The sequence below is a fragment of the Protopterus annectens genome, chromosome 7.part0, assembly GCF_019279795.1.
Source record: "Protopterus annectens isolate FY-2018-M chromosome 7.part0, PAN1.0, whole genome shotgun sequence".
Taxonomy (NCBI): Eukaryota; Metazoa; Chordata; order Ceratodontiformes; family Protopteridae; genus Protopterus; species Protopterus annectens.
In genome coordinates this window covers 1,531,009,083-1,531,035,256 of record NC_056739.1, presented here as the reverse complement: position 1 = coordinate 1,531,035,256, position 26,174 = coordinate 1,531,009,083, and the positions used below count along the sequence as shown (strand labels likewise).

The following is a 26,174-nucleotide window of genomic DNA, read 5'->3' as shown; positions in this document are numbered from 1 at the left end:
CTCATTTGTTTGTATATGAAAGACACTTAAGACCATATTATTTAAAATCCGACCTGCTTCACTGTTTAAAAGCATAAGTTTTAAAATAATAATTTACTCAATACTCACAACTCTTTCATTTGTCAGGTATTAATGCGTGTTTTTAAATGCTAAACAATACGCAATTAAGGCTTATAACTTAGCGTATTCTTAAGGCTCAATAAACAGACGCTGTTTTAGTTGTTATAGCTATGATGGTAACAATGTTTCTTAGTTGGTTTCCATAATATTGACGAAACCATACTTAAAGCGTCAATACCTTGTTTCCCTTATTGTACTTCTAATTATGGTTTAAACACCCTAAAAAGGCTGTTAACTCCTTTACCGTGTAGGTGAATGAGACCATGTTTGCTGTGTATATGTTCATGGGCATGATGTATTAAAATACATATGTTCCTATTTTCTTACCCTTTTCCTTATGTTTAATCCAAACTATTGTACCCAAATAAAAATGTTGATGAGTAGTTGTTGTTACCCCTCATTGAAATCCACCCCTAGCCACTCTACATACAAACTAAACTTAAAAATCAAAAATCAAAAATCAGAAAATCAAAAACTAAAAAACTAAAAAACTAATAGTGTCACTAATCAACAACATGTCAAGAAGAATTATAATGACACCAAATAACAGGTTAGCCTATACTTCTATGTACATGCTCTACAAGCTGTACAAAACAAGCTAAAAACTACGATCCCTGTCCAATAAATGTATTAAACTAAATAACATTATATACCTTATAAGATTGTTCTATAAAAAACACAGGAAGCAAAAAACACAGGAACACAACAAAGAAGAAGACCATAGACTATGAGAACAATTAAGCACTATGTGCATTTCACAATCTATGCAGGGTTAAGCCTTATCTTTTAAGGGTCAATAGTTTTAAAATACAGGTGAGCGATATCGCTTCATTTAGGCCTGGATATGTATGTGCGGCCGTCCTCAGTTGCCATAGCAGTTCTTCTTTTTCTAATAACATTTGCCATGGACCTGAGTTTGCTTGTGCCTTAATTTGCTTCAAAACCATAAAATTAAAATTATGTTCCTTATTATGAATAATGTGGCAAGCTATAAGGACTCGTGGAGCTTCCTAGAGAATATCAATAGAATACCCTTTGACCCTAACTTAAGTTTTTTGACTGTGGATGTGAAGGAGCTTTACACTGTTATCCCACAGCAGTTAGGGTTGGATTGAGTGAGGGAGTTCCTTGAGTCAAGAAATGTTGAACAAAACACTATCTACACAATTGAGACCTTATTGGAACTAGTGTTAAAATATGACTTCTTTAGTTTTGACAATGTGGTTTACAGACAAGCTTCTGGTGTAGCAATGGGCTCACCTTGTGGGGGTTCCTTCGCCAACTGTGTAATGGCACAATGGGAAAACACATTGTTGTTTAACAACCTGTTATTCAAGGAGCATGTCGCCTGGTACACAAGGTACCAGGACGACATGTTCATGTTATGGAGAGGCTCCCCGGAGATGGTGGTCCCATTTATAGATAACATCAAAACCATGACTGATTTTTTAGACTTTACATTCGAAGTGAATGACACAAAAATCAGCTTTTTAGACATAAAGCTGATTAAAGACAATGATGCTTCCATGTTCATTAGTAACATTTATAGAAAGCCCACCTACTCCAATGGGTTTCTTCACTTTGGTAGTTGCCACCCCATCCATCAAAAAAGAGCGGTAGTGAAGGGGCAGATGGTGAGGGTGGCACGGATGATCACCAAAGATGAAGACTTTCATAAGGAGTGTAGTAACTTGACCAGCATGTTTTCTAATAGGGGATATCCTGATTCACTCATTTTGGAGATTTCATCTGAGGTAAGATTTAAAAGAGAATCTGGCCATTTTAAGCCCATTCTTAACGGAAAAGGGTTGAACTTGACGGCTAATCAGGATATGATCGTAAATAGGAATAGAAGAGACAACGAATCTGACATGGGAGTTAGGTTTTTGTGCACATTCTCCATTGACCACCATCTTATAAGGAAAATTCTACAGAAAAATTGGGCAAATATAATGGAAGACACAAATTTGCACCAATTGCTGGGAACAACACCTAGCATAACCTTCAGGAAAGGATTTAACTTAAAAGCACTGTTGGAAATGAACAGACATACTACTTTCAACAGGGTCAAGGGCATGACCAAGTGCGGGTTTTGTAATCAATGTAAATTTATACAGGAGGGCAGCCACGTTATAATAAATAACGTAAAATACAGATTAATGGGCAACTTCAGCTGCTCTTCTAGAGCAGTTGTTTATGTGGCAATCTGTAAGCAATGCCCGGCTTTCTATATAGGAAAGACTGAGAGGGCATTGCACAAAAGGGTGTATGAGCACCTATACGCTATTTCCAAGAATGATATTAACAACGCATTAGCTTGCCACATTATTCATAATAAGGAACATAATTTTAATTTTATGGTTTTGAAGCAAATTAAGGCACAAGCAAACTCAGGTCCATGGCAAATGTTATTAGAAAAAGAAGAACTGCTATGGCAACTGAGGACGGCCGCACATACATATCCAGGCCTAAATGAAGCGATATCGCTCACCTGTATTTTAAAACTATTGACCCTTAAAAGATAAGGCTTAACCCTGCATAGATTGTGAAATGCACATAGTGCTTAATTGTTCCCATAGTCTAATGTCTTCCTTTTTGTTCTGTTCCTGTGTTTTTTGCTTCCTGTTTTTCATAGAATAATCCTATAAGGTATATTTGTTATTTAGTTTAACACATTTATTGGACAGGGATCTAGTTTTTAGTTTGTTTTATACAGCTTGTAGAGCATGTATATAGAAGTATAGGCTAACCTGTTATTTGGTGTCATTATAATTCTTCTTGACATGTTGTTGATTAGTGACACTATTAGTTTTTTAGTTTTTGATTTTCTGATTTTTGATTTTTAAGTTTAGTTTGTATGTAGAGTGGCTAGGGGTGGATTTCAATGAGGGGTAACAACTACTCATCAACATTTTTATTTGGGTACAATAGTTTGGATTAAACATAAGGAAAAGGGTAAGAAAATAGGAACATATGTATTTTAATACATCATGCCCATGAACATATACACAGCAAACATGGTCTCATTCACCTACACGGTAAAGGAGTTAACAGCCTTTTTAGGGTGTTTAAACCATAATTAGAAGTACAATAAGGGAAACAAGGTATTGACGCTTTAAGTATGGTTTCGTCAATATTATGGAAACCAACTAAGAAACATCGTTACCATCATAGCTATAACAACTAAAACAGCGTCTGTTTATTAAGCCTTAAGAATACGCTAAGGTTATAAGCCTTAATTGCGTATTGTTTAGCATTTAAAAACACGCATTAATACCTGACAAATGAAAGAGTTGTGAGTATTGAGTAAATTATTATTTTAAAACTTATGCTTTTAAACAGTGAAGCAGGTCGGATTTTAAATAATATGGTCTTAAGTGTCTTTCATATACAAACAAATGAGTATGGTATTTTAATTAATTAAAATTATAAACTGTTAATTGATTGATTGGTACCCTATTTAATGGGGAAGCTGTAACAACTGACTGTTTCACTTTTGTCTGAGGAAGGAGAGATATGATTCTCTCCGAAACTGCTTGTGCATAATAAAAGCTCTTACGTTATAGTTTCGAACTATTGTTGCCTTTACTTCACCTGACATCGTATCTGGCAGTGAGTGGATTACTATTTTGCTACACGCTTGGCGGAACGTTTTACATTGTCCTGTATGGATTGTTTTAAAGCCATCTCTCTATACTCTTGTCTCCTACAAGTTACTGAGAGGTGATATATGCCTGGCATACTCAGATCCATCCCTGACAGACCTTTTGCACACCCATAAAACGTACAGCATCAGAACTACAAGACTCCAAGGACTTAAATTTTGCTTGTGACAGAAATAAGACATGTTGATGAGACAGATATGTGTTTCAGAGGATTCCCACATTCTGCAATGGAAGCAAAGTCCATCCCTAACCCTAATTAAGCATAACCTTGACCAATGGATGGGAAATTAGAAATTAACTCCAGGTCTGGCCCCCATATCTCTGATAGACACAGGCAGATAGTAATGCCCAAACTTAACATACCCCCCCCAACCCCACATAACCTCAACAAACTTCTTATCTAACACACCCCTTCTTAATCAATGCCCATGATACATAGGGACACAATTGGGTTGGATTGCACAACTAGGCTTATAAAGGCCCTGATCATTGTTAACCTAGTATACAACTAGGAACCTATGAGCCATGATGTTGAAATGTGCAATTCTTGGAATGGAAGCTGTAGTCAACCGTCTTTTGTAAGGAGAACTAGAAAGGCTGCATCTTGACTATTGTAACCACTTCTGCTGTCCATTCACGGAAACAGATATGAAGTTTATGAAGCATGCAGCTAAGTATACATAATACTAGTGGCATGAAGACTCAATCTGACACATTCAGGGAAAGAGAAGTGTGGATACACAGATATATCAAAATGTCTTGGAAGAAAGCCTAAAGGGGTGAGGGGAGAAATATATGACAGCAAAAAAGATAAGGGAAGATGGTTCAAGGTTACATTAACAGAATAAAAAAAGGATGATGGTATTGGAGAATGCAATTGCAAAGGCAGTTTGTTGGGGTACATCAACAAAAGGGTTCTCCAGCACTTACTTTCAGGGTGCAGTGCCAATATCATAAAACAAGAAAAAAAAGTACCAACAAACCTGACTATTATAAAGACTGTCAACAAAACAATTCTACAGTTGAAGACAGTACAGCTGGTAGCATCAGCAGTAAAGGAAACAAGGACAATATGAGATGGTGAACAGCCTAAAAAACAGAACTAAGGAAACAAATCTGTAAGAAAATGGGAAGTCAAGTAGTCCAAGAAATGCTTCATACGTGAACAATGCTAAAGGACACATACCTGCATATGAAGATATATGTACATCAATCAGGTACAGAGCTGAGGGCTACTAACACACACACACACACACACACACACACACACACACACACACACACACACACACACACCAGGATACTTCATCACTGAAAGTTGCTCCTTTCCTCAATGGGAGTGTTGACATTCATGTTGCTATATTTAGGTCAGTGGTTGGAGGTGTATGGGGCAAAAATGCATAGCCTGTACTACTATAACAGGGTACACTGTTGGAGTGCAAACTTCCATGAGTTGGGGCAAAATAAGTTACCCTGGATCAGTCCATCCATACAGAAGAAAATGCTAGTACTTAGCTTCCAGATAGTGCACATGTACGGCTCATTGCATCAGTTATAGTTTGATATAAGAAAACAGATGCCCACGTACTACAATTTTTCAAAAGAAAAGAAATTTTATGCAAATTGCATTCATTCATTTGCTGTGAGCCTACACTAGCACTGAATGGATGCAAGATATAGAAATTCTTCCTGAATGAGGCACCAACCTCTGCAGGGCAAAAATCACACATTCACAAAGTCCCTCTTGCATGGCATGCAGACCTGTGAACAATTTAGAGGATTGCTGCCTATAGGATGTGTTTGGGACATGGCAGGAAACTGGAGAACCTGGTGAAAACTTGTATAGACATAGTGAAGACATGTAGACTCTGCAAATGCACGCCAGATGGGAAATTGAGTGGAGAACCACTTGATGTCAGGCAGCGATGCTAAGTACAGGACCACTATCCTCACATGTGACACAAAATTTAGCAAAAATACTGTCAATTGCAAACATCCTCACACGGGACAAAATTCACAAATGAAAAGAAACAAAGTTAAGTTAGTAGAGATAATAAACTGAAACTGTTTAAAATGTGATTTGGTTACTGCACATCCACTGCACAACACTCAGAAAAAGAAGGCAGGACTCTTCCCCAAGACACATCCAGGCAGTTCACCTTACAGTAACAGTATATGCTGCTAGGAATAACAAAATGAATACATTCACTGAATGTCCAAATGTGCTTTAAGAGAAATCCTAGCAATGGCATATGAATAGAAAAAAAAAACACTACAAAATGTATAGGATTTGTATACAAGTTGCATTTATTTGGTTATAATTTTACTTCTGGCAAAAATATTCACATATCTATTTACTTATTTATTTCTTTACATTCCAAGATATATGGTTCACAGGTTAATAAATGCTATTAATCTTATTCCACAACAACAAAATGGCTAAATAGTATACTAATAAAACATATACTAGCACCATCCTATTATTGTAAATCCACAGTAGGCAAAGCTGGAAACAACGCAGAAATCAACATCTTCAGAAATGTTACATATGACTAAAAAAATCTGGAAACTCATTCTACACGAAAAATACGTGTCAGAATTGCTGACATGCTAATAGTAAATACTGGCTAAAACTTCAATGGGAAAAAAACTTTGCCTAACAAAAACAATGCTCTTGTAGTTGTGCTCTGATCACACTTAAAATCACAGTACTAGTTCAATCTCACAGCCACCAGAAATTCTTGCATGTGAGGGCATGCTTTCCATACCTGACAGAATACTTTACTACCTTGAAAGTAAAGCAACCCTGGAGTTGATTATAACAGATGCAGAGATGTATTTTGAGGTGGGGGGCACGTCTCCCCCAACAAATAGTTTTAAAACTTAACCAGATTGGCAGGGATATGCTAAAGGTAGAACTTATTGTGTTTGCTGTACAACTTTACAGAGAAATATAAAAAGCAGAGTTACCCAAAAGCTACTACCTTTGGCACCTGGATAACATTTTTCTGCAACTGCCTAACACAGACACTGAAAATAATATATCCAGTTTCTTACAAATGTAACATATTATATATTATATTATATTATGACAACATATTATATTATGACAACTGTATGCAGTGGAAGCTCCACACTCCAATTAATGAAATTCCTCATCAAGAAGGAAGAATATAATACTGGTAAGCCGCGGTGGTGCAGTGGTAGCATTGTCGCCTCACAGCAAAAGGTTCTCCCATTCGATTCTCAGCTGGAGCGCCTTCTGTGTGGAGTTTGCATGTCCTCCCAGTGGTCAAGTAGCGTTCGAAAGACATGAGTGAATGGACGTGCCTTAGTTGAAAGTTGGGCATCGGGCTAGCACCTCTGCCCCGTAAAATTCTACTGCCAATTATTAGCAGACCTGAGTTCCGCTGTGGCAACCCCTAACTGGGAAAAGCCGAAAGAAAAACAACATATAATCTCATCAAAATGACCAATGATCCTAACCACACTTAACAAAACAATTATGAAGCACTCCGACCAGATTTCACCTTCTTGCTGTTAGCATCAAATGGTGTAAAAATAATGTTCACACAGACAAGCAGTAAATAGAAAAAGAGAACAATGGCATAATGAATCAGTACAGGCATTCACACTTAGGGAGAACAAGCTGTATTCTTTCCTGCAGAACAGTGTCTTCACAATTTCTTATACCCACAAAGGCTCCTTGCACTCACAAGGACTAAGTGCACAAATGCAAATAGTTTAGGAAAAAGGGCAACTGAGAGCCATTTCTTCAGCATATTGCATTATGCTGAATATGTGATCATAAGGTCATAAGCTGTATTTTTACTCACACATTTTAGTCTTTGTTGCAGGACTGCTATGACAAACCTGGCTGCATTGAAAGTACATGTAGCCATCAGAATGACAGGCCCCACCAGTTACTGCGCTTCACTACATTATGCCCAGACTGTGAGTCTTCCTTTAATCCTGCTGATGTAATATAATAGCTGTTAGGAAATGAGAAAGTTGGCTTCTGATACTAAGAACGGTTTTATTAATGGTTTTATTTTTTTTTCTTAAACTTTTCTTAATTAAGAAAGCTAACCTTTATTCAGAAGGGAACAACTTTTATTTACTTATCCTTTGTTGATCAAGTTAGTCTAACGATGTTATTGGACATTTAGTCAGGGAATTGGGGAACTTCCCCTACATTTTTCAATAGGTGCTATGGAATCATTTTCAACCTCCTAAACTACCATCAACTCAAGAAGATATATATATCTCATCTGAAGGATAACAGACTTAAGAGTGCAGCACCCCCCCTTTATGTTGCACTGCTGTGTCAGCAACCTATCTACCTGGTGTGGAAACGGAACCCACAGCCTTCTGCACCAAAGGTGAGTATGTTACCTGTTGTGCCACTAACACTAACCTGCTACAGCCCACAAGGAAGCATGACATGTACCTGTGATAAATAAGAGACAGGTCAATAGTCACAGTATAATCTGACCTTTGTGAGGGACACCTGCAGTGGATAACATATTTGGTCCCCTCTTATACCTCTCCACCACAATTTTTCAAAGAAATCTATCTGCTGTTATGGGATTAATGTACCACCCCAACAGTGCATGCTGTGGTGACAGTGAGCTAGGTTAGGAGTGCGAACCAGCTCTACATTACACAGCTCCATGCTCGTGAAACCTTGGATTTAGGTATTAGGTATTCGACGTCTGAAAAGCAAGCAGCTTGATCATCATCTCAAGCATGCCAATATAATGCCCCATTCTTTGGTTTTCCTGCTTCTTTTGTATTAGAAAGGACATCAAGAAAACTCCCTAGCCCATCAGTGAAGCATACATATTCAGAAAAAGCAAGGTGCTTGGCTGGGAAAAGAAACTGCCCTTCCTACAGATTGGTGGAATTGTCCATCACTCTACAGTATTAGTGATATGGTTTTGACACAAACAGGATCAATGACAATATTATGACTACGCAACTACTGGCACCTCACAGTCCACTGGAACACTCATAAAGAGATCAGGCCGTGGAACACTGAAAAAGGTGGCTGCCACAAGCCTGAAGACAAATGACAGGATAGAAGCTTCCACCCACCTCTGCTTTCTTATCCAGGAAACCAAATAAATTATATGCTGGGTCCTCTTCTTGGAAAGAAAAACACTAGCACTGTCAAAGGAGTGTGTGAATTCTCCCAGTTTGTGGAGCTAAGGGCAACAATCAAAATGGTGCACAAGGAAGTTTTCTTGCTATAGAATTTTAAGAGTCACCAGGAACAGTTTAAACAAGGAAGAACCAGAGAATATTTCCTCAACACTGTTGCCATCAAGAAAACACTTCAGATGAAGACCCTGAGGACTGATCACCCAAACGGCAGAAACCTGTTCTAGAAGTGGTATTCACCCAAGGAGAAAATGTACCTGAGGCATTCCTAGATGCTGATGTGCCAAAAGGCATCCATCATGTTTAGACATACAATCAACAGGGATACAACTGTCTTGGGAGTTAACCAGAACCTGGTGAGGTGAAAACATTCACTGACGCCACTGAAATGTAGGTTCAGCTAGACCCCTCCCTATATTTTCTTTGGAATGAGAAACACACAGAAATAAAAATACCTTCCTTTTTTTCATAAAGCAGAAGAGTCTAGTGCCCCCCCTACAACAGGTTGACACTGCTCCAGAAGCTCCATGTAGATGAACTAGAGGAAGACTCAAGACCTCTATGGCATGGTCTTGTGACCAGGTTCACAGCCTAAACTGCTTTTTATGATGCATCTGCCATGTCTTTGGAATAGGCTTTCAATTCATGTGATGCACAGCACCTCTATGACACTGTTCAAAAAGAACCTGGATGAGTAGCTAGGGGACTGTAAATTCTTACTGGGGAAAGTGCCAACACCCCTCCTGGACATGGGCAGCCATTACTAAATACAATCCTGGGTATTGACTAGAGTATCTCTGGTATTATATTTGTATGAAATGGCTAGGCTTGAAATGATCTCTGGGTCGATAGCCTAGTAACCTCCTATGATCTCCCAGATGGGGTAAACAGAGCCTTCACAATGCAGGCAGTACTAACAAGTTGTCCGTAATACTGTGAAACCCCCCCTCCCCCCATGAAGCAAATATAAGAAACAGGACAAGTCTATGGAAACAATACTGTCAAATACTTTGGCAGTATTCATTGCCTGTCAGAAGGTCTTTCCCTCTTAGTAGATCAGGCTTATCTAGATAAACAGGAAGACGTGATCCAAGGAGCACTGCACATAGTCTCAAAGGACGAGATGGCCTTTTCACTCCTTTGGAGGATGGTCTGACATCAAACTCAGGCTAGGGAAGTCTATCCTATATTCTTCATTATGATCACTGCTGCACGAATCAAAGGGCAATTTCTATGACTGGTGAAGCCTGAAGCAGAAGATTTCTAGATATTTGTACCCTTCAACCCAGTTACATGGACTCTGTCTTTCTCAGGGCACCCACACATTCCTGGTATAAAGTTGTCAGCCTGCACCATCTAGGCTACACATAAAAAAAGAAAAAAAAAACTTCATTAAGATGCCACCTGGACAGATCTTCAAATCTACTGGGAGACCTTCCCCATGCCCTACACTCCACAATCAGCCAGGAAAACCATAGAGATATCTAGAACAAGGGAAGGCAAAGTTCTTACCAGCATGGCAGGAGTTAGGACACTGACCTGGTACCCAACCTAGGCCTTGGATACCCAACCAGATGGCAGGCAACTGAGGATGGGAAACTATACTGCAAAACTATGATCTTACCTGAGCATCTACTATTATGGTTACGTTCCTTTTACAACTGCAGTATGTTCTTCATATGGATCACTACTGCAGTACTCAGTGACAACTCCAAATGCTGGTATTGATTATGGAAGCCGAGTGGTATCCAGGAGTAGGCTGCAAAAGACCCTGCAGTATGTCAGAGGTGAATACAGTCCTGGATCTGGATATAATGCTCAATTAGTGATGTTTAGAAAAAATATGGACTGAGAACCAGATGACTTCCTCCAGAAAACCCTGGTCATTTACCCCTCAAGAGGTCAGCACTGTTAACTGTGCTACCAGTAGAATGTGGCTTAACTAACCCAAAGTCCTTACATAAGTTCTACAGCAGAAAGTAATGCAGTGAGCCAGTCGCTTGGAAAAGGCTAGTTTAGAAACTGGTCTTCCCTTTTTATTAACAGCAAATGAAACAAAAAAATTGCAATGTCTTCCTAAAATTGTTTGTTCTACGCAGATAAAAACCTCAACTACTTCTAAACACCCAAGAGGTGTAATTATTTGGCTATCTAATTTTGCAAACTACAGAAAAATGATTAGCAAATGAACAGGTTGGTTAAAAAAGAAGTTATGTTCTTACCATAATTCCATCTGAGTAGTAGACTTCATTCTTCTCCCCATATGGGTATACGGATCTGAGCTGGCAAAAACTTTTCAAGCATCAGCTCCGAGCTCCAAGTTCCTCCTTTACCTATATTACATCACTTCCTCCTAACTAGCCCCAGATCGAGTTTGCTGACACTAAGTGGCAACATAACCACAATCCTAAACAGGAAAAACCTGAAGAGTGAGGGGGATGGAGGGAGGGAAAGTGCAGAAGAATAAAGTCTACTACTCAGCTGGAACGTTATGGTAAGAACATAACTTCTTTATCTGAAGTAGTTGACTTCATTCATTCTGCACATATGGGACAGAGTCCCCAGCTACTAGTACTCCTGGGAGGCCCTTATGGAAGGATATTTCTGAGCACCGCAGAGCCAAAGAATGCTCTCCCTCTAGAAATAAGATCCAATTTATAATGAGAGATGAATGTGTGCGAATTGGCCCAAGTTGCTGCCGCACAGATATCGTCTAATGGAACTCGACCAGAAAGCTGCAGAAGTGGCCATTGCTCTAGTGGAATGAGCCTTCAATACACCAGGAGGAGATAAACCTTTGTCCTTATAAACTTGTGCAATACAAAGAGTGATCCACCTTGCTAAGGACACTTTCAAAACTGCTTTGCCCAAAAATGGTTTTGAAAAAGAGACAAACAACTGATCCGACTTCCGGAAGGGTTTAGTCCTATGAAGGTAAAAATGAAGCTGTCTATGGACATCCAATAAATGAAGCTTACGTTCACCTCTATTTTGGAAATTTGGGAAGAAGACTGGCAAATTTATAGACTGATTAATATTGGCTGCTGAGGACACCTTGGGAAGAAAGGAAGGGTTCGTATGCAGCAAAACCCTATCCTTGTGGAAAACCAAATAGGGGCAAGGAGGATAAGGCCTGCAACTCTGAAACTCTCTTGGCTGACATGATGGTGACCAAGAAGGCCATCTTCCATGACAAAAACCTCATCAGAACTGAACCGGCTGGCTTGAAGGGGGGAGAGGTCAAGGCCTGAAGGACTAAAGTCAGATCCCAGGGAGGCACCGTTTCTTTAACTGGTGGTCGCAATAAAAAACTGCCCTTCAGGAAAGCTTTACACAATTTGGCAGAAGCCAGAGCAACCTTACTGTCACCCACATGAAAATTAGAGATGGCAGCCAGCTGAACCTTTATGGTAGAAGCACTTGCGCCTGATCGAAAAAGATTGGCCAGAAAATCCAGTATGACCAGAACGGGGGCTGTAAACGGATTCAGATTGCGCTGAGAGGCCCAAACGCAAAAACGTCTCCACTTGCGATTGTAGAGTTTCCTAGTGGAGACTTTAAGAGAAGCTACCAGAATATTCTTAACAGGGGACGAAAGTCCGGGAGTCCTGATGATCATGGGAACTGGAGCAGCCACGCTGTCAGCTTGAGACTGTCCAGGTTGGGCAGGGGAAGCCCGTGTGAGAAATCAGATCCGGGCATGGATCTATAGTCCATGGAGGAGCCAACAGGTAAGACCATAGGAAGGGAAACCACACTTGATGAGGCCAGAAGGGAGCTATGAGAATGACTTTGCATAATGGGGGATAAGCATACAGTAGCCCGGGAGGCCAAGCATGGACCAGAGCGTCCCTGAGGACATCCCCCGGAGGGGAGTCAGAGCGAAGAAGTTGTTGCACTTCGCGTTGGAAGCAGATGCAAAGAGATCGCAGCAAGGTTGACCCCAAACAGGGAAGATTTTCTCCACCACTGATTGTTTCAGAGACCACTCGTAAGGCAGAACGATTGCCCTGCTGAGACTGTCCGCTAGAATGTTTGAGCGTCCCAGGATGTGCGTTGCTATGAGAAACTGGCTGGTGGATATGGCCCACTCCCAAACCCTCATGGCCTCGTGACAAAGGGGGTAGGATCGGGTCCCTCCCTGTTTGTTTATATAGCAGACTACTGACATGTTGTCCGATTGAATGGCTACCGTCCCCGTGGGTAGGACAGGGTGGAAGGCTCTCAATGCTAAAAGCACTGCCCTCATCTCCAGGACACTGATGTGTAGCTTGGTCTCTGGAGGGGACCACATGCCCTGGACTGTTCTTCCCAGGAAGTGCCCCCCCCACCCGAGATGGGAAGCGTCCGTGGTCACTGTGGCTTGTGCCGGAGGGGCTAGAAAGCTGCATCCCGTGAAAATGTCCGCTGATTGAAGCCACCACTCTAGTGACATCCTGCATGTCCGATTGATGCAGATGTGGAAATTCATCTAAAGGTCTAGCCGGGACCATTGAACTGCTAGAGTCCACTGAAGGACTCTCATGTGAAGACATGCAAGGGGGAGGATAGAGATTGCGGCTGCCATCGAACCCAGGGTCCTGAGAACATCGGCTGCTGTGACTACCGAGTGATCCAAGATAGTCGATACATGGAGACTGAGATTTTCTATCCTTTCCAGGGTGAGAAAAATCTTTGACTGAATCGAATCCAACCGTGTCGCGATGAAGTGTAGGATCTGAACCGGAGCCAGGTGGGACTTGTTGATGTTGACCGTGATGCCTAACTTGTGAGCCAGACCGAGGAAGTAGTGTGGGGTCTGACACAAGAGACGTTTGGTGGGTGTAGCGAAGAGCCAGTCATCTAGGTAGGGGAATACCTGAATGCCCTGAAGTCTCAGGTGAGCGGCTACAACCGCCATAACCTTGGTGAACACCCTGGGGGCTGTGGTGAGACCAAAGGGTAGGGCTCTGAATTGAAAATGACTGGCCCCTAGCTGGAAGCGTAGAAACCTCCTGGAGCTCCTGTGGACCTTGATGTGATAGTAAGCATCCTGGAGGTCTAACTAGCACATCCAGTCGCATTCTCTCAGAAATGGTAGAATGGACTGTAGAGTGACCATCCAGAATTTTTGTTTCTCTACCAACAGGTTGAGGATAGACAGGTCCAGAATGGGCCTGAGGTCCCCAGTCTTCTTTGGCACTAAAAAGAACCTGGAGTAGAAGCCTGATCTGGATTGATCTGGGTGGACCGGCTCGATGGCTCGTTTTTGCAGCAGCTTCAAAACCTCTAAAGCTGCAGCCTCCCTGTGAGCGGGTGGAACATCTGGAAGGCATGCTGGAGTTATGGGACATGAAATGAAGGGGATAGAATATCCTTTGGATATGATGTTTAACACCCAGCGGTCTGCAGTAATGGACTCCCATGCCGCTGGATGTAAGGAAAATCTTCCCCGACTGCTTCCAGAGTAGAGCAGCCGGGCAACCCCTCAGGGTTGCTGTGCAGGTCTGTCAGAAAAAGGTTCCCTAGACCCAAAGTTTCTGGGACCCCCTCTGCCTCTGGGACAGCGTCGGTCTTGTCCCCCTCTGCCTCTGGGGGACGAATATTCCTGAGTGTCATGAAAGGACTGTGATTTCTGGAACCGCATCTTCTTTTGCCCCTTTTGGTTCCTGGAATAGGACCTCTGGGGGTTAGAGAAGCGGATTCCGATGCTGACAAAGTCTTTCCGTCCTTCTCACTCTGGGTTAGTGTGTTACATACAGTCTTCCCAAAGAGGGATGATCCATCGAAAGGGGTGTTGATGAAAGACGCCTTAAAGGAGTCCACAAATTGACACAGCCTGATCCAGGCGTGATGCCTCAAGGCAATGCCTGTACCAGCAGCTCTAGCGACTCCCTCCATAGCATGAGAGAGGAGACGCATAGAGGTATTTGACATTGATTTCAGTGTAGTCATCTTCGCAGTGAAAGATTGCTTGTCCTGTTGCGACAGACACTCCGGGCACGACTCAGTGCCAATAGAAGGTCTCGCTACAGTCGGATAACATGTGTCAAGTAATTCAGCGCACGAATAGAAAATGTCGCTGACGAGTACATGCGCTTCCCAAAATGATCCATCGACCTGGACTCTTTTGTCTGGTGGATGAACCAAGGAACTCTCCTGTGCCAGTTTCTTCTTCGTGGCAGCTGCAACCACCAAAGCGTTTACCAGGGCTCCTTTGGACCATGCCTGCCTGTCTGATGGCGAGGAAAGAATTTTGTCTGGCCTTTTGGGTATAGGCTCTACGGTGTCAGGATCCTTCCATGCCCTAGTGGTGATGAGATCCACCAAAGGGTCCGCTGGAGGGGAGACCCAGGAAGTAGATGGCCCACGCCAAAGGCCTCCAGGAATACAGACTCATCCGCAGAGGGTTTGAGGGCTGACCAACCTCCTCTTTGGCGGAGGATCTCCATAATGTCTCCGAACGAGACATCCTTGGTAGGTGATCTGGGGGAACCCTCTCCTTCATCCAAGTCCGTATCAGTGGTAATGGACTCAAGGGAAGTCCAAGTGCCTGCTCTTACACTTGCGCTTACGAGCTTCCTCTCCAGTGGGACTCTCTGGAGATGATTCGTAACCCTCCAGGGGTTCTCTGAGGGGAACAACCTAGGGTTGCTTTGGCAGGAGCTGTCCCTGAGACAGGGTAATGGGAGCAGAATCCAAAATCAGAGGGGTCTGGGTAGGATCTGAGTAGGTGAGCTGTGGTCTCAACCCCTGGGAGAGAACCCTTTCCACTGCCCCGAATGCCAATGGAGAACACACCTCTGTAGAACGTAAGGAAGAGGCTCTCTCTGGCACCGAAGCAGGGGTCGGAGCCGACGGAGGGGTAGTCCGGGCACCGAGGATGGGATCCAAAAGAGCTAGATCTCGACCCTCAGGTCCAACTCCCCGACCACGGCTCCGAGAGTCTTCAGGATCAGAGATCGGATCCGAGGAACTCAAGGTGAGGGCCTGTGTCGAGGAAACGAGAACCATCGGCACCGACCCAACAGCTCCGAAAGGTCTCGGATCCAAAAACCCCAAAGCATCGGGTCGGATCGTGGAAGGAGCAACAGGGTGGAACATAGCTGAAGAAGGAGGACCCTCTCCAACAGGAGAAGGCCCTGGTAAGACCCCCATCTGAATCTGGTTCTGGATGAACCTCCTCATCAGCCTGTCCATATCCAGGTCGGACACACTCCGAGTTGACCTGGAGGAAGTGACCGATTCGGGTCTGGGCCGGATCTGAAGGGAGTGTCTTGGCTCCGTCGAGAAAAGGGGAGAGTGAAGCCGAGGAGAATGAGACCTGGGTGCCTTTGAAGAGGGGCTGGAGAAAGACTCCCTGTCCAGAGATCTTTTTCTGGGCCTGTCCCTCTCTCTGTGGCGCTTCTCCTTATCCCTTCTGTCCCTACCTCTCTGGGACGACTCCGATGAAGCAGGCCTGGCGGGAGGTTGAGTCCCTGCCTGCACAGTGTCACTGGCTGGAGAGGAAACAGAGGCAGACTCTAGGGCAGAAGCTGGTAGCAGACCCTTAGCCACAAGCTTAGCCCGGCGATCCTTCAAAGCCCTAGGGTTAAAGCCTGAACAAATGTTGCAGGATGCAGACAGATAGTGACCCCTAAACATAGAATACACAGAGTGTGGCCATCGGCTGGCGAGAGCTTGTGACCACGCTCTGTTCACTTCTTAAAAAGAACCTTAGGCTGTTCAGCCATAGTAGAGACAGTAAAGGCCATAACGGCCCACTCACACACACACTTAAACAGGGGTTGGGCCTAGGCGGGAAACCAGTATCACTAAACAAAAACACTTATGACTTTTTTTTTTTACAACTGACACGACGCTCAAATGCGAAGGGAGGGGAAAAAAAAGGGAAAGGTATTCACACTCAACTATCACAAAAAGACCAAAAACCTTACCACCTTGCTTAGAGCTCAGAGACCACGATGCTGACTCTTAAGAGTGGCAAACAAGATCTGGGGCTAGAAAGGAGGAAGTGATGTAATACAGGTAAGGGAGGAGCTTGGAGATCACAGCTCATGCTTGAAAAGTTTTTACCGGCTCGGACCCGAATCGGATCCGTATACCCATATGTGCAGAATGAATTAAGTCAACTACTTCAGATCAATAGTTTTGAAAAAAAATCTTTAGGCATGAAGAGAATGCAGTACATAAACTCACCATGTCTGTAAAATACAAAGACAGGCTCCTCTGTTCATAAAAATATGGAGTGCAGATATTCTCCTGGCTGAAGTAACAGAAAGAAGCAGGGATGTTTTCACAGTCATGAACCTGGGGTACTTTGTCAGCTATTTGGAAATGATTCTGAGTAACTTTTACTAGAGCAAAATGCAGGTCCCATGGGGCAGTCATTTCTTTTTTAGGCAGTCCTCAAATACAAAAACATTTTAATAAACCATTTAACTGGAAGTAAAGTGGCAAGTGCAGGATCCACAGGATGGCAGACTCATGACAGCTGACAAGTGTATCTTTCACCGAGGCACAAGTTAGCCTTGAATTAAAAAAGCTCAGACAGATAGTGCTGAACCATATAAACTTTCACAGCCTTTGTATCCTGGTTCCTACCTAGCTACCAGAGGAGAAAATCTGTTATATTTACTTGGGTAAGATTTCCTAGTACTTGGCCTCCTAGCTTCCCTTATTATTTTTTTTGCCATCCCCAACAGCTGACCATCATCTGCCACTGTGTCTACAGGACCTGCTTTCTCAACCTGAACCACATCAGGGGGCCAGTGAGGAGATGGAGGATGGTGGTGCACCATTATACTGCTGCTGGGAAGTATGCCCTAACCCCTTCCCACCCTGCCACAGCCTTGCAAGTTCTGCAACTGCGGGTGCATGCATGCTTCTGCCCATGGTCATCCTCCTGCCCAAGCAGTATACTGCTTGCAATACAGAGTGCACTTGACTCTTACTGCTGCTGTTGCAGTGAGCCTAGGAAGCTTCCCTCTCCAGACCATGGGTGAGTTGGGGTCAGGTGCTCACTCACCAGCCCATCTGGTCCTGCCAATGCAACTGCTGCTAGATGAACCACTTCCCTCACTACCTTGAGCACTTCCTATTAGAAGGGTTTCCTTAAGTATAACAAGGTCGTATCTTCCAGGCTGTTAGTGCGAGTGTGAACAGGTCTGGGTATTACAAAGACAATCTGAGATGAATCTGGAGTTTCACATGGAAATAGATCTTCCTTCCCCATTTCTATCAGGCGGGAGAACCAATGCTGCCCTGGACAAAATAATGCCATTAATATAATGTTGGCCTCTCCTGTCTTATCGTCTGAAGAATCCTAGGCAGCAAGGGAAAGGGAGAAAATACATACAGACACAGACTTGCCTAAATAAATGAGATGGTGCTGACTGCCCAACCATATATGTATGGTGCTCTTGAGCAGAATTTATTCATTTGCCTTTTGACTGGAGAAGCACACGTATATATTTATGGTAAACCACCTGTGAGTAGAGGCCAAGAGATGCACCTGTTTAACATCCATTCATAAAGAACTGCAGAAGTCTTGCATAGTTGCTCTGCTAATGTATTCTGTTCAGAGGGGATTTATGAGGATTTTAAGGTCATTACTGATTCCAGGGCCAGCCTGTAAACTGAGAAAAAGTGAATACCCTCCTGTTTAAATACCGCCTCACCATTGTACTGCTTTATCAGGTGCAGCAGCCCTGGTCTTCAGATTGTCTTCCTGCCAAACAGAGCTCTAAAGCCAATCACCATTTCCTTTATACTGATGCATTTCAATTGTATACAATCACATATTTTCTTAACTACAATGCTGACTAAACAGGTCCTCCCAAAACCATGCTGGAGGCATCTGATGTCAAGACTTGAGTCTTGGGTTCTTATTTGAAGTGAAAACCCTGGTTCTTGACTGGTTGGTGACTTCACTGTACTAATTCCTAACATACACAGGGCAATAGGGTAACGACATAATCTAAGGACCAGGTGTGCTGATTCCAAACATTCCCGAACTACCACTGCAATTTCATCAAGTGCTGCCTTGTTAGTGGTACCATGAGAACGTTTGATGCTGCATATAACAGCAATATCAGGAATTACTGTGCAGAGATGTTCATCTTCTAGTTCATTACCTGAAAGACATTTTCCAGAAAGTCTGTTTGCCTAGGGCAGGATTGCTTCCTGACTTGACGGTATCCAACAGAACTTCAAATATGACCATTGTTTTGGAAGGGTTCAAACTGAATTTTTGAAGGCTGAGGGACAGACCCTGTTTCTGAAATCATTTTATATCTTATCTATCTATACACATGCATTTATATAGCAACGCCCCAGGACAGCTGAGAGACGGTACTGTTTTCTGAAATAATTCCATACATAGAACTGTTCCCCCTCTAGATCCTACTGGGACTATGCCTGAATTAGAAAGTCATCCAAATATGGGTATATTTGAAAGCCTCCAATGCACTACTAATGGAGTCAGACATTTGGAAAAGACTCTGGGTGCAGTAGCTAAACCAAAGTTAATGAATTAAACTGGCACTAGAATTTCCAAACTTTGAACATACATGAGGAAGCAACTGCATTCTCTGTGAATAGGTACATGCAGGTAGACATCCTCCTAACCTAGGGCAACCATCAGGGCTTAGTGGGACATGAGGATGTGAAGTGTTAACATTTTGCTATTAGGAACTTGATTCATTTTGACAAGTCTTGGATGGGTCTCCACAGTTCATTTTTACTGGTATCAGAAACAGTTTTGAAAAACAGTCTCAGTCTCTTCTCTCTTGGTACTCACTCTAGAGCTTCTTGCAGAAGCATAATTTCTATCAAGGGCCTTAGTAATGCGTTTGGTCTTTACGGACTGCTGGAATTCACTGAAATCTTGTGATTGATGAGAAATATAGTCTGTAGCTTTGACAGATCACCTGCATAACCCACTTGCACCTTGTGATGCTTTACCAATTGGGGGAGAACAGTGAAAGCAGGCCTCCTATCTTTTAAGGATGGAGATAGTTAAGAGTTAGTTTGGGATAGTGGGTAAGAGAAGGGAAAAGAGAACTGCAGCACAGCCACTGCTGCCCCATTGGGGGGGGGGGGGTGGCGGCTCTGGGCCATATCCCTCCCTTTTTAGTCTTCTTGCAAATGTTTTTCTTTTCTGAAAGACCTTATTACCCTTTGGTTGCTTTCATTTATCTTGTCATCGGTAGTAAGGCCAATTCTTTGACAGATAATTCCTGCTATATCTGGAAAAAAGATATTAAGACAGTTGCTTAACAGTGTTCACAGTTTTTTCTTCTTTTCCAGTTTAACCATTTCTGATGGGGTTCCTAAGAACAGACCTGCTGGTCCTTATCCAGGGGTGCATTAACAAGTTTTGGGAGGGGTTGTATCCTCAGGCAGATATGGGTGCTGCATACAGAACAATATACCTACCTAATTAACAGCATGTGTGCACACCTCCACAGTAGATTGGGTAAGGCTGACTAGTTTAGTTTGAGTATCATCAGTAACACTTCTTGTAGCCTCAGGCAGCTGCATGTGAAATTTGCTCTGATATGTGTTCATGTATCTGACAGTTAAGGGCTCTGAAGGAAATAGCTGATGTTGTGTAAACTTACCAAAAGTGGTTCACTTGTTCTCCTGGTAACTAGGAGGGATATTTTGCCCTGGAACCAAATTAAGATAGCTTTGCTGCATCTAGAAATATCACTGCTGGATCTACTACTATATTATTTATAGATATTTGAAAGAATCATGGACCCTATTAAAATTGTGTGTGTGTGTGGGGGGGGGGGGCTGTCCTCATCAAGACTGTACCCCAAAGGAAAGGACAGCTGGGATCTGTAGTCCAGGTCTTTTTGTCTTTAAGATTCAGAAGGGACAGTCTCTCTTTCTGGATAGAGCTCCAAGTTTTCCTTTCGACTCCAGAGATATATGGTTAGTCGGGATTGGCCTGCAGATTTGGATAAATGAAAAACAGTGCTGAGCCAACTTAAACTGGTCTGTTAAGCTGAGACAGAATGAGATGAGAGGACCTGCAGTGCAGCAAGACAGCTGAAATGTCAGATGTCCACATATCAGACTCTGGAATCCTCAAAATTGCACGGGTGGTCACCAAGGATTTTGGAATTTGCAGGTATTCTTCACGAATCCCTTATTTCTAACTACAGATATCTTTAAATAGTAGAATGGAGATATCGCACTCCCCTTTTGAAACAACAAAGCAGGCAATTTGAGTTAGTCACCTTGGAACTGGCATGTGACCCAATCACAGTCATCATACCTTTAGCCTATGACCAGAGAGAAGTGTAATGACTGAAGACAAGTCAGCCTTCTGCAGGATCTTACAAATGACCTTGGAAGTAGCAGGTATCTTGACCAGGAGCTGCAAAGGCTCTTCTGTGGTGGCAGCATCATTTGCTCAAGGAAGACCAGTTGGCACCCATCACCCTGCTTTCTTTCTTATGGTGTGCCCATTTCTCTGCTTTTCCTACATGTCTCTTTCTTTTTAATAAGGGCATCTGCAGCTGTCAATTGCTGGGTGTAAGTAGACAAAGCAGCCTTATTAGTGACAGACTCCAGCCTTTGCTTGTTCATGCAAGCCTCAAGAACTAATTTCCTTCTTCTCAGTATTCTTGCTGAACCCAGCACAGAAAGTCAGAATGATACATTATGGGAAAGTTCCAGACAAAAAAATACCTTGAAAGAAAATATTTATGAAAGATCTGATGTCTACGTGTACATGGAAGAACCTTTCACACTGCATGCATACCATTTACAAAAAAACAATATCTGCTGTTATACTGGCAAACTTAACTATGTACCAGTACAACCAGCAACAGCAACTATAATAAAATAATAAAGGTATCCAATGAGATTACTTATCTCATCAACTATGGAAGCATTCAGAATGAACTGCAAAAATTACAACCACTAAACATGTTCAATAAAGCATAAGTGAAATGCATCAAGGGCATCAGGAAAGAATTAAAGATGACAAATTTTGAAGCTATGTTTATACTGGAAATGTACCAATGTCACAGGGAAAGTGGAGTTTTCCCAACTAAAAGAGGAAAGACACAAAGCTCTGCAAATCTGGTCAAACATCAGGCCGCCTTTGGTGGAGGACAGAGAGACTTTTTAGAAGTGCAACCTACATATGTATAAGTGGACATTTGACTTTAATTAATGAAAAGTAGAGCAGAGACATTGAAGAATATTCAAAACTAGAAGACTCAGTTTAAATTTCCACTACAGTCTTTCAAGTGCACAATCACCAAGTCTCAGAAGTATGCATGAAACCAGATGTTGCCAAGATAGCCCCGGGATTGTTATAACATAGCCGTCCTAAAGTTGCTGAAGTAGCTTTGCAAAATAAAAACTTTTTGAAGCCTGAAAAGGGCTCTTGGAGCAGTTCACTTATCCAGCTGACAAATGTGACAAAATAAATAAAAGTCACACTCACCCCTGCTATGCAATAACCAGAATAGTATTTATTTATTGCATAGGTAAAACTTTATGACTCCACAAAGTCCTATGACCCTTTAAGGAAGATTTCATCCTTTACTTTCTGTACACATTCTAACCCTCAAAAATCCACCACTTCTGCACAAACCATTAACAGACGAAAAGAAAGAAAGGTAGATGACAAAATGGTGCTATATCTGCACCAGATACCATAACAAAAGAGACTAAGGAAACTTAGCATATACAAATTTGAAGAAGGTAATAACAAACAAAAGAACTGCAAAAGAATATAAATGTCACAGTATGAAATAGGAAACTCAAATAAAACAAGGATGTTTTTTCTCTAAAAAGAGAAAAAAAGCAAATACAAGAAATGGAGTGGAGTCAAATTGTATGAGGAAGCAGAACATCTCATTGTTCACAACTGCAAACTATTCAATGGAGGTAGGATAGGGTTCAGGCACCTAGGCAAGGATAGGGTTCAGGCACCTAGGCAGCGAGACATTTCACTGTGGTACATTTTGTTAAGGACATATAGATGAAGTGACATTCAGCTTCACAGAAATATGGCTGTTGCAAACTCCCTGTGGGAAAACAGAAGAATGTGGTGCCATGCCCACAACTTCAATAACCAAGTGAATAGGGGGAAAATTATGTCCATGGCCCATAAGACAGCAGGCACTTTGGGAGGCATTAGCAGTAGGCTGGTCAGTGGACATGTCGTTGGCAGTAAAAATGCACTGTTCAATGGACAGTGTCTTTATAATTGGTATGTGTGGACCACTACCCCCTTCACAGTGTCTAGAAACATTACCTAAACTGCATACTGGAGTACAAATGTGACTACAGTAGCATGCAAGATTTCTTCCATGCTGAAGCACACTTTGACATGTTGCAGTTACATAAACATGTGCTGTACAACAGCCACATTTCTGTGCAGCTGAATGTCACTTCAGCCATGTATCCCCAACCAAATGTACCACAGGGAAATGGTTTGCTTCCTAGGCACTTGAACCCAGTGAGAAAGGAGGAATGTGCAAACTTGGTGGGCCAGGCAGTCCCTATCTACTGTCAGATTCTCTTGCTTATTTGTTTAAGATGAGTGATGGTCTCCCAATGCTTGTCATTTGAAAAATACTACCTTTGTCTCTTACTTTGTCAATCTTATAACTGAACTGGGCATCAGTAATCACCAGCTGGATTAAAAAAAAACAAACATATGCTTAAATTAGCGTACTGAATCCTGGTTATTATTTCTTAAGCTATTAAGTGGGGGACATAGAAGAAGCAACACATCACTGTTATGCTATGGAAATTCTGCATGCCTTCTCACTACCTCAAGACAGAGACACAGAACCTACGATCTCATGGGATATTTGAATGATTTTTCATTAAGATAATGAATGTTGTGGGCACAGTTTTCTGTAATCCTTACAGTACTGAGGAGAAAGAGTAAGCCATGCACTGGGGTAAGTCTATCTCAAATGCTTAAACCAACAAAAACTAAAATAAAAAAAAAAATATTATTGTTGCAAAATGCCAGCCTAAGCAGCTATGGCCTGAACATTCCAATTTGACTAGATGGATAAGCTGATATAGTCTCACTTTGTTCCACATCTCTAGCAGCTATACAATTGCGTGTAACGTAATTCCACAGGACCTAATATACTGCATCTTATCTGGGCTATCTTTGGTAAAATAAAATAATAGAAAGACATTTTCCAAAAAGGAAAGAGTACGTGTTTTCCAGTGTATTCACTTCTTCAGTAATGATGACAGTAGTGCATTTATGAATAATAAGAGAAATTACTGATGTCCTTATTCCATACGGTGTAATGACAGAAAAATATAACTATGCTGCTGAATACAAGCTAAATGTCATATATTTGGCAAACTGGATATGCCACTTGGTTGGCTGATCAAAGTTCTGTTGTCACCTTTCCTCTTTAGCAACAACTTATATAGACATTCCTAAAACAGAATGGCAGCCTCCATGTTTGTTTTTATAATTAGGTGCATGGCATACACACTCTTACCAAATACAAGACAGCTGTTTCTTACTAAAGTATGCCAATCATATAACCTTTCTTATCAAAAAGAAAGACTTTCCTTCATGCATGACAATCTTCCAACTTTTTCAGTCAGAAGAAATATAAATCAAATATTGTCTAGTCTTGGCTTTGCTGGCTTTGATAAAGGAGTAAATATTTCAGATTTGACTTTGATAAAGGAGAAATGCAATCTGATGAGAAAGGAAACAGCTTTTGGAAGATAGGTTTCAATAATCAGCCCTAGTTACTCATTCAGTTAAGGTTGTCATAGTATTAAATGAAAAAAAGCATTTCCTCTCTATCATATTAGCAATAAATTATACAAAACAGTGAACAAAACAGAAAGAACTATTCTTAATTTTTTCACTCTGTAGATGATTGTTCATTTGCTCCTGACAGATGCATGAAAAGTTCTCCCAGCTCATTTACTTCATCATCATTATCTGGAACACTACGGTGCTCTCTTTCTTCAATGAAATCCCAAAGTCTGACAGAGTTCAGAAACTGAAAGAGAAGCAGCAAAAATAAATTAAAAAATAGCATGCAGTAACATTTAGTAAGAGACAATGTAGTTCTTAAACTAAGGGGAAATGTTGAATAAACGTATGAAACTATTGACAGATTAAGACATAGTGGTCAATGTCAATTATATGAATACACAGCCACTACCAACCTTTGTACACCTTCTAAAATACTCCTTCACTGGTCAAGCTAACTCATTTCTCTCACCAATATACTTCAGTGTTCCTATTGTGGAGCAACACTTCTGACATGAGAATATATATAAGTTTACAGAAATCTGTAAAGACATGTTTTCTGGTCCCTATCTAACCCTCCTCTCTATTGGTGTTAGATGCTGTCCCTTTGATTTGCCCTTTTATAGGCAGATCCAAATACATTCACAACTAGTCCTATACATTTTCACTGCCTACCACTGCAACCTCTTTAGTTATGATTTAGATGTACTTAGAGTTTCTTACCACATTTTGCTTTACTGATTTCCAACTCATGTTTCTCCTAGCACTCTGACCTCAAAAATGTAATACGTCTCCTCCAAACACTATATAGTTTATAATCTGTCTCCCAGGCCAGTTCTATGTTTGCTTTACAGCTGTTTTCCTAAAACTCATACTTCCACCACTTTAGATTTTGGACTTCAATATGGGTGGTGTCAAAAACTTAATATTCAAAATATGTAGCATCCACTGCACACCATATCTAACTTTCTTGTGACTCAGCTGCAGTACACAGCAAGTATATTTGGTAGGACTGGCCAGTTGACTGACACACACACACACACACACACACACACACACACACACACACACACACACACACACACACACACACACACATACTTTTCGACAAATCTGCATCATATTCGTTAACTCTAACCTACCAGACAGCTGAACATTCCTTTAGTCAAACTCCACTCTTGATTTCCATGTCATTTGGTTTACCAAGACTACTACAAATATGTGTGTTCTCTGCAGAATGTTCTACACCTCCCTCCAGGTAATTTGTAACCCTTATCAAAACATTAAAGAAAACCAATCCATGTGCTCATCCCAGCACTCCCACACTAGAAAGTAGACATCTTTCTCTGTATACCCATGTTATTATTGCTTTCAATGTTATACACAGCCAGTGTCTTAACTAGGTTTAGATTTTGTGACCTAATGCCCAAATTAGGCAGACTAAGTGTTTGCATAGTACTTTATCA

The 26,174-nt window shown here is 41.8% G+C and overlaps 1 protein-coding gene across 1 annotated transcript in view; it reads right to left on the bottom strand.

Annotated features, from left to right (window-relative positions):
* Window positions 1–16,917: 16,917 nt before the first annotated feature.
* The window catches only part of MKRN2 (makorin ring finger protein 2), a 382,638-nt gene continuing 373,381 nt past the window's right edge, over window positions 16,918–26,174 (bottom strand). Inside the window, exon 7 of the mRNA XM_044076413.1 lies at window positions 16,918–24,955. Coding sequence (XP_043932348.1) covers window positions 24,815–24,955 — 141 coding nt within the window. The 3' untranslated portion in view covers window positions 16,918–24,814. The remainder of the gene's footprint in view (window positions 24,956–26,174) is intronic.